The sequence below is a fragment of the Acomys minous genome, assembly GCF_964271855.1.
Source record: "Acomys minous genome assembly, chromosome: 5".
Lineage (NCBI taxonomy): Eukaryota > Metazoa > Chordata > Mammalia > Rodentia > Muridae > Acomys > Acomys minous.
Window position 1 is genome coordinate 96,826,104 of NC_140494.1, and position 12,694 is coordinate 96,838,797.

The 12,694-nt window shown below is 41.3% G+C and overlaps 1 protein-coding gene across 5 annotated transcripts in view; it reads right to left on the minus strand.

Moving 5' to 3' along the window:
- FAM118B (family with sequence similarity 118 member B) overlaps positions 1–12,694 on the minus strand; it is a 47,035-nt gene that overhangs the window by 10,985 nt on the left and 23,356 nt on the right. For all 5 annotated transcript variants that reach the window (XM_084782610.1, XM_084782609.1, XM_084782608.1 and 2 more), the window contains exon 3: positions 6,528–6,780. In XM_084782610.1, coding sequence (XP_084638736.1) covers positions 6,528–6,780 — 253 coding nt within the window. The remainder of the gene's footprint in view (positions 1–6,527; positions 6,781–12,694) is intronic.

The following is a 12,694-nucleotide window of genomic DNA, read 5'->3' on the forward strand; positions in this document are numbered from 1 at the left end:
ACACAGTTAAGATTATGCATAGCCCTGCTAGAAACAAGCCATATTACCTGGGCTCTGTCCAGTATAGTTATATGATGTTCTACTGCACAGCAGAGGGTTCTTACTGGGCAGCAGCTGCAAGGATTCTTTCCTAGTGTGTAAACGGATGGAGTGATCTATAACTTACGTGGCTAAGAATGCAGGTCATGGTCTTCAGTGTTTATCTAGTTTCATTACACAATCACATAATTATATCACACTAATGGCACACAGGCAGTCATCAACAGGAGATGCTAATACAACTTAGTTAGATGGCTAACCTGATCAAAAACAGTGAAGAGGGGGCTGGAGAGATAGCTCAGTTATTAAGAGCATTTGCTACTCTCCAAGAGGATGCAGGTTAGGTTTCCAGCATCGAAACGGTAGCTCATAATCATCTCAAACTCCAGTTCCAAGGGATCTGATACCCTCTTCTGGCCTCCAAGGGCTCCAGGCACGCACAAAGTGGACATACATAAGTGCAAGCAAAACTCATAATATATAAAATTAAAAAAAAATCTACCTCCTATCAAGACAGTGATGAGTATGAACTATAGTTACTCAGCTCACTACACACAACAGTCAACCACTACTAAATGCCAGTACCACGTTTATTATTAAGGAAACATAATGCTCCCTGACTTTATAAATTCACACATCTGTTAACCTAACATGCAGCAGCCATTCCCTTTCTTGGATGGAATCCTGCTGATATAACTGCAACCAGATAAAATGACATATATAAGCCTCTCACTGCTTTGTTAGCTCCAGGAGCGACAGACTATGTATCCATACATGAAAGATTGGTATAGCCCAGGACCATATCCTATCATTTGGATCTTGAATTTACACCACCAAACCCCAAAGTATTAAAGACATGAAAACAAAAGTTGTGCCATTAAGAAAATTGTGGAACCAATTGAGAAGTCCTTCTGTCTTTGGGGGCATATCCTAGAAGGTGACTCTGGGGACCTGGCCTTTCCATTAGCCTTTTTTATCTATGGCTTATAATGTATTTTTGTTATATCACATGCCGCTGTCATGATGTACTGCCTCACCACAAGCAAAAAGCAATGGGGCTAACTAGCCCTAGAGTGCAACGTCCTCCCACCCCTCTTCTTTTTAGAAGCCAATTAGGTGTTTTGCTATAGTGAGGACACTGATTTATACACTGTATACAAGAGCTCCACAATATACTACTAGGTAAAACAAACTAGGATAGTATGTATTTTTGTTTTTTGTTTTTTCTTTTTGACTTAGAAGGTGGCAACAGTGAGGGAAAGATAGATACATTTCTGCTTACATCTGCAAAGCTGGAGGGTTACATAACAATATGTGACTGATGACTTAGGGCAGAAAGGAGATGAGACAAATAGACCAACAGGAACAAGATATCTTAGTAGATATAAACAGCTACACATCCCTCTGATTTTTGCAGTGTACACACCAATACTTACTCCAAAAAGCAGAATTATGTTTCATATTTAATAAAGATAGTGACTGCATACTAAGAAGTTATTTGTCGTGCTCTGTAACTCCGTCTTGTACTTGGCCCATGCATATACACAATCATACACACTATATTCCCACACCAGCTTGTTTTCTATGAGCACATGTGGAAGAGCCTAGGTAGCCCATGAGTTAGTTAGTCATGGGTGAAGAACATGAGTTATTTTTGTTGTTACTTTGGGTTTTTCTATGAAAAGACTAAAACTTGGAAATTTCTTGAGTCACTTGCTTTAGCTACATATCTTTTAGTCCCAGTTCTGTGAGTTATCAAATCTTGTACTGCAATATTAAAAAGACTGGGGATTTCTGTTGTGTGTTCTCCTTTGAGATGTGGCCTCACTTATCTAGGCCAGGGTAGCATTGAATGTGTGATCCTCTAGTCTGTCAAATGCTGGGATTCCCGGTATGAACCAACACACTGGCTTGGAAAGATGCTTTTGTCATTGTGTTGATTTTCTTAGATTTGAAATCAAAGTTTTCGTCTTAGAGCAGGCAACCGCAGAACTAAAGTTCCTGCCAGTGGCCTCTCTAAGCTAAGACAAAGGAATGAAAACATAAACAGGGAGTGCACAAGCCAAAAGGGAATGTCAGCCTCCCACTAAGCCTCTAAGAATTCTCCTCTTCTCTTAAACCAGTGCAGTAAGTCCCATGCTATTTCATTTTTTTATCCTGTAATTCATCTTTCTAGCTGCACATAGAGTAAAAGCAAACCCAAGTGCTCCTGGCCCGTCTCCTTCAAGGCCATTGACATTTCTACTGCATTTACGTTTAGCACAAGTTTCATTCTTTCAAGTAAAATTGATGTTTGATGAAAAAGGTTGTCCCTCCAGCTCCGATCCAGTTACCCAAGCATTGCTAGTGCCATTTATTCTTCACAAAACACCACGACGTAAGCAATATTTGGTGCTGGGGAATCCAACCTCCCAACCATGCTCTAGGCAGTGTGATAATCCCAGGTCTACTGTGCAAAAAGCACATGTTGAGAGGTCAGTTGATTTGCACAGGATTCCAGTGCATTTAAACGGCAAGGTTTCGCTGATTCTGACAGCCAACCTCTCTGCTTTGAATTCACAATGCTACTTCTCTATCATACGAACCTGGATCAACAGAAGGGGCGAATTAGCCACGCTGTGTTACTATTGAGAAATCTAACAAAATTTTTTATACTAACATTTTCCCAAAGACACAAAAACAAACATCTGACTAACTTGAGAAGAGTTCAATCCACAGCACTGCAATAAAAAAAATCAGATAGATAGATAAGATAGACAGACAAACAGACAGACAGATGAGCACCCCTCCCCACCATGCACCAATCACCCAATCATGACACAAGGCCAATCTAGGTGAACTTAAACTCCTCACTTCACTGGGTTGTTGGGAGCCAATATCAAAGTATTAAATAATTTTACTTATAGATCCTTCATTATGTTTCCCCTGGGCTGGAAAGATGGCTCAGTGGTTGCACATGTTACTTTTCCTTTCACCCACATGATAGCTCACAACCATCTATAACTCCAGGTCCAGGGGAACCAAGAGCCTCTTGTGGCCTCCATAGGTACCAGCACACACACAAATGTTGCATAGGTATACTTGATGCAACACATTCATATACATAAAATAAAAGCAAGTATTTTTAAAAATGACCCTTTGATCTATACACCTGACTACTTCTTTCTCTCTTCCCTGCCCCCCCACCCCCCACCCAAGAGAGGGTTTTTCTGTGTAGCCTTGGCTGCCTTGGACTTACTTTGTAGACCAGGCTGTCCTGGAACTCACAGTGATCCACCTGCCTCTGCCTCCCAAGTGCTGGGATTAAAGGCGTGTGCTGCCACCGCCCAGGCCACACCTGACTTCTTACTAGCTGTCTATAGACATTCTTTATACATTATACTGACACTCATATGTTAAATCAACTTCCTAGGAAAGTTCATACTTCCTCATGGTGCATAATTCTTTTTTATATGCTACATTATGTTTAGATATATCCTAATGAAGACTCTTGCATCAATATTCATAAGAGATAGTGGGAGGTATAATGTCCAATATTGGTAAACCATCACATGTTATTGGACCTCACTGAGCTGCTTGTTTTGGGAGTGGAGACTCTCCTACTTCAGACCCAAGCATTCTTGTTTCAAAGTGTCCTCCAAGGTCTGTGGTAGATGGGCTAACCTCTATAACTGTGATAGGAAAGAGAATAAACAGCCCAAGAATAAAACAGCATGCCCTTGAGAATAGCCAGGCAGTAAGCCACTTCCAACAGCAGTTACTACTGTTTATCCCATGATGTAAGAGCATCTGCACTGGGAAAAAGTAGCTGCAAGTCTAGTCCTAGGAAGCTCAGCCATAGAAAGAAAGCTCGACTTAGACTGTGAGTGGACTCCCTTAACTTCCCCAGTCTGTTTCTTCTGCATGTTATGAGTATCTGTGCCTGACCTGATGCTCTCTGTAGCTGCTGCTATTTGTAATTGGAAGCCTCACCTGAAGAGATACTCTGCTTTGCCCTGGACGCTTTCTATTGGAAACTCCAGCTGGCTACATTAAAGAGAGGTTTCCCTTAGTCAGTTTCTGCTGGGATTACAGGCATGGACTACTCTATTTGGATCCTTTAAAAAAATGAATGTTGTTGGGGGATGGAAGGACCCAAGGGTTCAGGAGCCCAACAAGGAGACCATCATGGATTCAGAGGGTCCTGCACAAACTATTACACCAACCAAGGCCAATGCATGCAGTAAACCTAGACCCTCTGTTCAGATCTAGTCAATAGACAGCTCATTCTCCACAGCTGTGGGAGAGCCGGGACTACCTCTGACAGGAAGTCTGGTACTCCTGGTTTGATCACTTCCCCTTGGTGGAAAAGCCCAGTGGCGCAGAAAGGAAGGGGAAGCAGGCTTTCCTGATGAGACCTGATAGGCTGTGGTCATATGATCAGGGAAGAGGTCCTCTTCTGTCACAGGTCTAGGGGAGGGGAATAGGGCAGAAGAGGGAGGGAGGGTGGGAATGAGAAGATACAAGGGGATAACAATCGGGATGTAATCTGAATAAACTATAACAAATTAAAAAGAAAAAAATGAATGTTTTTCTTGAGATTTTATTTGATGTGCATGGGTGTTTTACCTTCACACATACAGTGCAGTGCCCCTGGAGACAAGAAGAGGGCATCATATTCCCAGAACTAGAGTTATAAATGGTACGGGGCTGCGATCTGAACTTGGATCCTTTGAAAGGACAGCCAGTGCTCTTAAGATTATTTATTTATTATGTAAACAGCGCTCTATCTGCATTTACACCTGCAGGCCAGAAGAGGACATTAGATCACATTATAGTCGGTTGTGAGGCACCATGTGGTTGTTGGGAATTGAACTCATGACCTCTGGAAGAACAGTCCGTGCTCTTAACCACTAAGCCATCTCTCCAGCCCCCAGCCAGTGCTCCCAACTGCTCCGCTTTCTCTCTAGTCCCCATGCCTGGATTCTTATTAGCCCTCTGTATCTGTTCTTGGGAGAAATGTTTACTCAAACCTATTGCCTTCTTAAAAACAGATTATTCAGTTTATGATCAAATTACTGCCAAACTCAGGTTATAAATTGTTTTCTTCTAAGAATTTTATAACTCTGATAATTAGGTTTGGGATCCACTTTGAATTAATTTTGCATACTGTATAAAGATCTCATTGTCTAGAAAGATAGCTCTGAGGTTAAGAGCACTGGCTGATCTTCCAGGACTGGGGTTTGATCTCCAGCAACCACATAGTGGCTTACTAATAAACAGCAACCAACCCCCATGAATGATCAACAACCATCAACCCCACCTCTCAGTGCCCTAGCCTTTACAGACCCTCTGAAAAGTACCCAGAATTCCAAACATCACATTTGTAGAACCTATCTGCAGTTGGCAAATTATGCCTCTGCTAGAGCACAAGGCAAATCATAGTCAGCTGCTGCGGACAGTCTGAAGCAGCCCCACGTCTCCACATCTAGGATTAAAACAAAAGCACATTTAAAAAAATATGTCTGGGCCTGGAAAGATGGCTCAGAGGTTGAGAGCACTGACTGTTCTTCCAGAGGTCCAGAGTTCAATTCCCAGCAACCACATGGTGGCTCACAACCACCTATGATGTGCTCTGATGCTCTCTTCTGGCATGCACAAGTATATTCAGGCAGAATACTGTATAAATAATAAATAAATCTTTTTTTAAAAAATATATATTTTTTGGAGACAGGGTTTCTCTGTATAGTCTTCATTATCCTGGACTCCTTTTGTAGACCAAATATTGTTATGCATCACAGGCTGGCCTGAAAATCACAATCCCCTTGCTTTCACTGATGTAATATTTCAAGCTTATATCAATAGTCCTAGCTTAAATGAATCCTAAATTTCAAGAAATTTTTATGGTGAAGAAAGAAAGACAATTAGTTTTTTGTTTGTTTGTTTGTTTTTTGGTTTGTTTGTTTTTTTAAATAAGGTTGGGTTGTTAGTTTGATAAAATTCTGTGTGACTACTTTGAGCTACACCCACTAAAAACTAGTTTTGCTTTATTCATTAGACAGTAAGAATTATCTCAGCTTGGCAAGGACATATGCCTATACTCACAGCACCCAGAATGCTGGGATAGGAGAACTGCAAGTCTGTGGCCAGTATGTGATGCACAAAATGCTTTCTCAAAACACAAAAACCAAATCCCAACTTAAACCTAGTATTTCCTTAAAGTCATGGACAACAGGGCATCTTTCATAGTGAACGTAGAAAAAGTAAATTTAAAACGTAGAGAAAGTGTGTCAGTAGCTTTGTCTTCAGACATATGAAGTCCTCAGCATATCACAGAGTGAAATGGGGTCAGGATGATTACCCTGAACAGGCTCTAAAAACAGATCCTTTTTCAGAAGAGCCCAATGTTACAAACACAAAAGCAATAAACAAATACCCCTGCTAGGATAAGCACACTAATCACGGTTTCTGGAGATCTCACATGCCGTGGCATACAGCAGACTACTCACAGGGGATAGTTTCTGAATGAGGTCATGGGCAACATGGACAAGGTTCTTGTCTTCATGGAGACACTTCTGAAACTTTTTGCTTTCCTCATCCTCTAGAAGATCAAAATCAATAGCAGCATCCAGTAAGGCCTGAATTAACCCCTTCCAGGATTTCAGGGCTGGGACCTGTGGTGCAACTGCAGCACTAATGCCTGTTCCAATCACCAGCACAAGCTCTCGAGGTTTTTTGGTTTTCAAACTTGGAAGCAGCTTCCTGAAAAGAAAAGACACAAGAGGATTGGAGCATCCAGCAGACACCAGGCACATGCAAAGGCATCTGCCACAGATGTAGCTGGCTCTCCCTGATCAACAGCTGTAACTCTTGCTTTGTTTTTTAAACAGGGTCTCACTGTTTAGTCTTAGCTGGCCTAGAACTCACTATATAGACCAGGCTGGCCTTCAACTCACAGAGATCTGCCTGCCTCTTCCTCCCCAGTGCTAGGATTAAAGGCTTTATACACATTTAGCTACAAAAATGAAGATTCCAGTTTCTGACATTTCTCCCAAGTAGATTAAATGAAAGACCATATTATTATTCCAGTTCTTTTTTGGAAGGCAAGTAAAAAACTATTTCAGGAATCCTGGAAAACAATCTTAAAGTCAACTTTTCCTTTATAGTCCTCCCTGCAAAGAAAACCACTAATATTACAACAGACTCAAATGTGCTACGGCTCCAGTTCTGCCAACTAAATTATTCTTTAAGCCAATAGTAATTTCAGAAGAACAGTTGATTTGTTTTCAAAAAGAAGATATTTTCATACAAGTTAAGTTTGATGTTGTTTGTTGAAAAATGTAAAACAACGAAGACAATAAAAAACTATGCCACATTTTGTAAGCAATGATAAAACTCAGCATGAAAGCCAGACCTGGAGACAATCTCAGTAATGGCTTTGTTCTAGGTCACTGGGGAAAAGCGCTCAGCAGGCTTCTGAGAACATGAGAGCCTCATGTTTTCTGTCACAACAAAACAGCCTTTCTCACGGCAAGGAGCGCTTTCCTGTCGTGAGATAGCATGAGGACAAACGTGCTTCAGCTCCCCTTTCCCTCTGACCATAGTAAATCAGCACTGGCCCCAGTGCAAACAGTACAAGGAACAGAAAGCATGATCAGTGTTAGACAAGCCCAGGAGAGAGCGAGTGCGCACTGTGAAGCCTTAGGAAACAAGCCTTAGAACCGCCTGTCCTGCTCTCATCTCCTACAGTCAACCATGTAACGAGTAGGAAGACCTGGAAACACACAGACACTAAGGATAGGCCCAGATAGAAAATAGTTTATCTACTGGGAAAAAAACTGTTAACAGCTTTTAGGAGCACATAATGGAGTGTGTTTTAAAAAGAGGAATCAAGATGATGAATGAAAGTTTGATGTGATGGCCAAAGTCTATAATCCCAGAAGTTGGGAGGTAAAGACAGAAGGATTAGAAATTTAAGGCCAGCTATAGGAAAGCTTGTCTTAAATAAAAACAAAAACAAAGCCGGGCGTGGTGGCGCACGCCTTTAATCCCAGCACTCGGGAGGCAGAGGCAGGTGGATCGCTGTGAGTTCGAGGCCAGCCTGGTCTACAAAGTGAGTCCAGGCCAGCCAAGGCTACACAGAGAAACCCTGTCTCGACAAACCAAAAAAAAAAAAAAAAAAAAAACCAAACAAAAAACAAAAATTAGCAAATGACACATAAATATACAAGCTAATATAAACACCCATAAAATACTTTCACAAAAGGGATTTCAGTAAAAAATGAAAACAAAAATTGCAATTGTGCTTTCTGATGCCACTAAACCACTAAGTAATTTTTTTAAAAACCCAAATGTATATTTTAGTTTGTATTTCTGTGTGGGTGGGCACAGCCACAGTGCATGTGTGGAGATCAGAGGATAACTTTTGGAAGTTGTTTTGCTCTTCTCACCATGTTGATCCTTAGCACAGACCGAACTTAGCTCATCAGGCTTAGTGCCATCTACAGCCATCATGATGGCCTTAATACTTTTAAGGAAAAGTATTAAGATAGAAAGGGAAAATCAAGGAGACATGAGAAGGGGAAAAAGCCTTTCAGTTAAGAATCAGGCTGGGTATCAGAAACTTGGTCACAAATGACAAAGCCAAGATTCCCTATAAATACAATATTCTCTTTTCTAAAAGATATGTCAAACAAGGATGTTAAAAACAACAAATGAACTATACACTTAAATTAGGGGGTTTATAATCTTGAATTTAGATACTAATTATATGCCTCCCCCATACTTAAATCTAGACAAATCACTTCATAAAATTACCTTACAAGCTCATTTATAAAAGGAAGTTCAGGGGAATGGAGAGATGGCTCAGCAGTTAAGAACACTGGCTGCTCTTCTAAAGACCCTGGTTCAATTTCCAGCACTCACATGGCAGCTCACAACTGTAACTCCAATTCCAGAGGATCTGCTACCCTTGCCCAGACATACATGCAGGTCAAACACCACTGCATATAAAAATAAGGAAGTTCAATAAGAGAAGTAAAATCAGTTCATTTTTAATAGAGTGTGTATGTATGTATGTTTGTGTGGATCTGTGTATCTATCTATCTACATATACACATACACATATATTTGTGCTTTTAAGATAGCATCTCAGGTAGCTTGGGAGTCCCTTAACTCCTGGTTCTCCTGCCTCCATCTCACACGTGTGGGAATTGGGGGCATACACCACCTCACTCGGCTCAAACTTTACTAATTTTTAAGCTTTAAGTAATCTTTAGTCCCTGTTGTCAATTATACTCTGAGAAATATAACATTAAAAGCCACAGAATCGTATGAACAGCTATTATAAAGACATCTCAGCACAGTTCTCAAGCGAGTACTGCCCTTTCCCTAAGCAGTCTCTCTTGTAAGCCTCATACTAAACTAAAACCATGTACTGTGCCCTTCTTAATAAGCTCAATAGCTTTGATTGCCCTGAAATCCTCTCTGCAGCTTTACCTGTACGGAGGTCTCTAAAGTATAAGGCCTCAGGCTATTGGTAGCAGTGTTGGGCAGTAACTTCCTGCCACAGCAGAGTAGGGTAGGACAAGACAACAGCAGACAGCAGACATAAGAAGGCAACATAATTTTAGAAGTTCCAGAATAAAACCTAATTTCCTAAGTAGAAGCTCAGGCACATGCTCACAGGTAGGCAGGTGGCACTAAAACTCAACTGCAAGTCTGTCTGCACAAAGTCAGCCAGAGGACTCTGCGTTTGAGAACACTGTGCACTGTGCCAGGTGGGAGGGATTAAGGGAGAATCTGTATGAAATCTAAGACTCCCAGACACTAGGGGTTACCCTTGTCTCTGTACCCAGTCCCCATGCATTCAGGGATGGGAGGAGTTCTCTTTGGGAAGAGGGCCATGATGGCAGAAGAGACCCACAGCCTTAGAGTAGTTAGAGGTCAACTGCTGAATTTGCTCCAGGCTTAATGTTCCGAGGAAACTCATCAGCATATTGTGATGATGATTACTGGTTACCAACCTAGCAGAATCTGGAAGCAACTAGGAGAAAAGCCGCTGGAATCTTCTTGATCAGGTTATTCAAAGTGGGAAGACCAACCTTAAATGTGGGTGGCACCTTCTGGTGGCAGCCAGATTTAAAAAAGGAGGCTGGCATTGCCTTCCCGCCCGCTGACAAGTCACTGCGGCACTTCTTCACTGACAGCAGAACCCAGCCGCTTCTGACTTCCAATGTGGACTGAAGACCCATGTTTTTCCAGGAGTCCCTCAGGCCTTCACCACCAGACTGGGACTGCTGGGAAACTACTGGGTTCTTAGCCTCTGCACTGCTGGACTACCCAGATCACACCACGTACGCCAATCTAACAGCCTCCCCACACCACAGACGTAGGTAATTCTGTCAGTTCTGTTCCTCTATAGAACCCTGGCTAATATCCATTGTCACAAAGACTCCTCACTGCTTCTCAGTAGCTTAAATATGAACAAACTTTGGTCATTTTATTTGCAAAAGGCCCACACAATAACAGGTACATACAAACAAGCTAGCAGGTAGAGAGGAAATTACTCAGGAGGTTAAGGCAGGAAGATCATACTTGCAAACCTGCCTTGGGCTACAGGGTGACAAACAGTCTTCAAAAAACAAAACAGCAACAAGAAAATTAAAGAAAATGAAAAATGTAACAAAAAAACTTTAAAATATGTAAGAAAAAAACCCCGAGAACTTTAAGAAAACAAAACTGAAAATAGACAAACAAAACCTCTGGGCCAGGTACAGAGGTACATGCTTGTAATCCAAATACTCAGGAGGCTGATGCAGGAGAGAGCTGGAGTTCAGGATGAGTCACATACAAAGACCTTGTCACCACCAAGCAGAAGAGAGGTGGGGAAAGAGGAACACACTAACGACAGAAGGCTCAACATCTGAACAACAAGGATGACACGAAGACAGAAGAATCTTTGTGGAAGTTTAACATCCGGTTAACACAAGACAATTCAAAATGAAGTTACTAGGAAGTAGTTTGTAGATGCCATAGTATTTTGTTTTGACAAGAAGATATGGTATTACACAATTTTTTGTTATTAAGAATGATATGATTTTTGTAAGGTTCTAGTGAGCAAAGGCAAAAGAGATCACACCATTAAAAAACTGGTATTTTGATTTGGGTCTGGAACACACTCTGGCAAGGTTCAAGCACAGGTTTGGTTCCCAATGCAGCTGCGTTTGGGGCGAGGTTCTAGAAGGTGACCTGATCCAGGGTTCTTACCTTATCAATGGCTAGTCCACTGATGGGTGGGTTCACTTATCAATGGCTAGTCCACTGATGGGTGGGTTCACTTATCAATGGCTAGTCCACTGATGGGTGGGTTCACTTATCAATGGCTAGTCCACTGATGGGTGGGTTCACGATAGGAGGGCCTACTTGGAGGTAATCTCAAAGGTGGGACCTGAAGAACATTATCTGGTCTCTGGCACCTTCTTCCCGGTTCCAATTCCCAGCAGTCAAATGGTGGGCAACTCTGTTCTACGTGTCCTTGAATGATATCCTACCTCACGATATAATACTCTAAAAGCAATGGAGCCAGCAGACCATAAGCTAAAAATCTCTGAAACTGGGACCAAATCACCATTTCCTCTTTTATTTTTTTATTTTTTAAAGATTTATTTATTCTATACATACTGTTTTGTCTGCATGTATACCAGAAGAGGGCATCAGATCTCATTATAGATGGTTGTGAGCCACCATGTGGTTGCTGGGAACTGAACTCAGGACCTTTGGAAGAGCAAGCAGTTGTCTTAACCTCTGCGACATCTCTCCAGCCCCCACCATTTCCTCTTTTAAGTCGAGGATATTTTTCTGTTACCAAAGAAATGAGAGGAACTATCAAAATTCTAAGAAAAAAAATGTTTCCCTTCCTAACAATCTACTCTCAACCATATGATTAAATCAATGTAAGGACACGATGAAGACATTTAGCATCTCTGACAATAGTTTTTCTATGTATTCTTACTAAGGAAGATAGCTGAGAGCATGCTTCAGCAACATGGAGTACATTAAAACAAAAGGCAGGAGACTAGCATGGTTGAGTCTAGAGGTAAGAATCCATGAAATCAACTAAACTATCCAGTTTCTAAACCTCTTCCAGCATAGGACAGATTAATTCTTTTGCTAATGTTTGAAGGGGAAAGGACACAGAAAACAAAACAAAAACCCCAAGACAACTTTTAGTAATATGAAGGTTAAAAAAGAAGGCATAAAAGGAAATATAATCACAATAATTTAGGCTGGGCTACTAGTACTATTTATGGTTTGTTTTGTTTTGATTTTCAAGACAGGGTCTCATTATGCAGCTCTGGCTGTCCTGGAACTTGTTATATAGACTAGGCTGGCCTCAAACTCACAGGGATCTGCCTGCCTCTCTCTGTCTCCTGAATGCTGGGATTAAAAGTATCATGCTGGGCTTATTAATACTATTTATTTTTTTAAGATGTATTTATTATGTATATAGATCTAATTATGATGGTTGTGAGCCAACATGTGGTTAATGGGAATTGAACTCATGACCTTTGGAAGAGCAGTCAGTGCTCTTAACCTCTGAGCCATCTCTCCAGCCCTAATACTATTTATAAAGACACAATAATGTAAATATTGAGAATCTGCTGGTCAAATATTG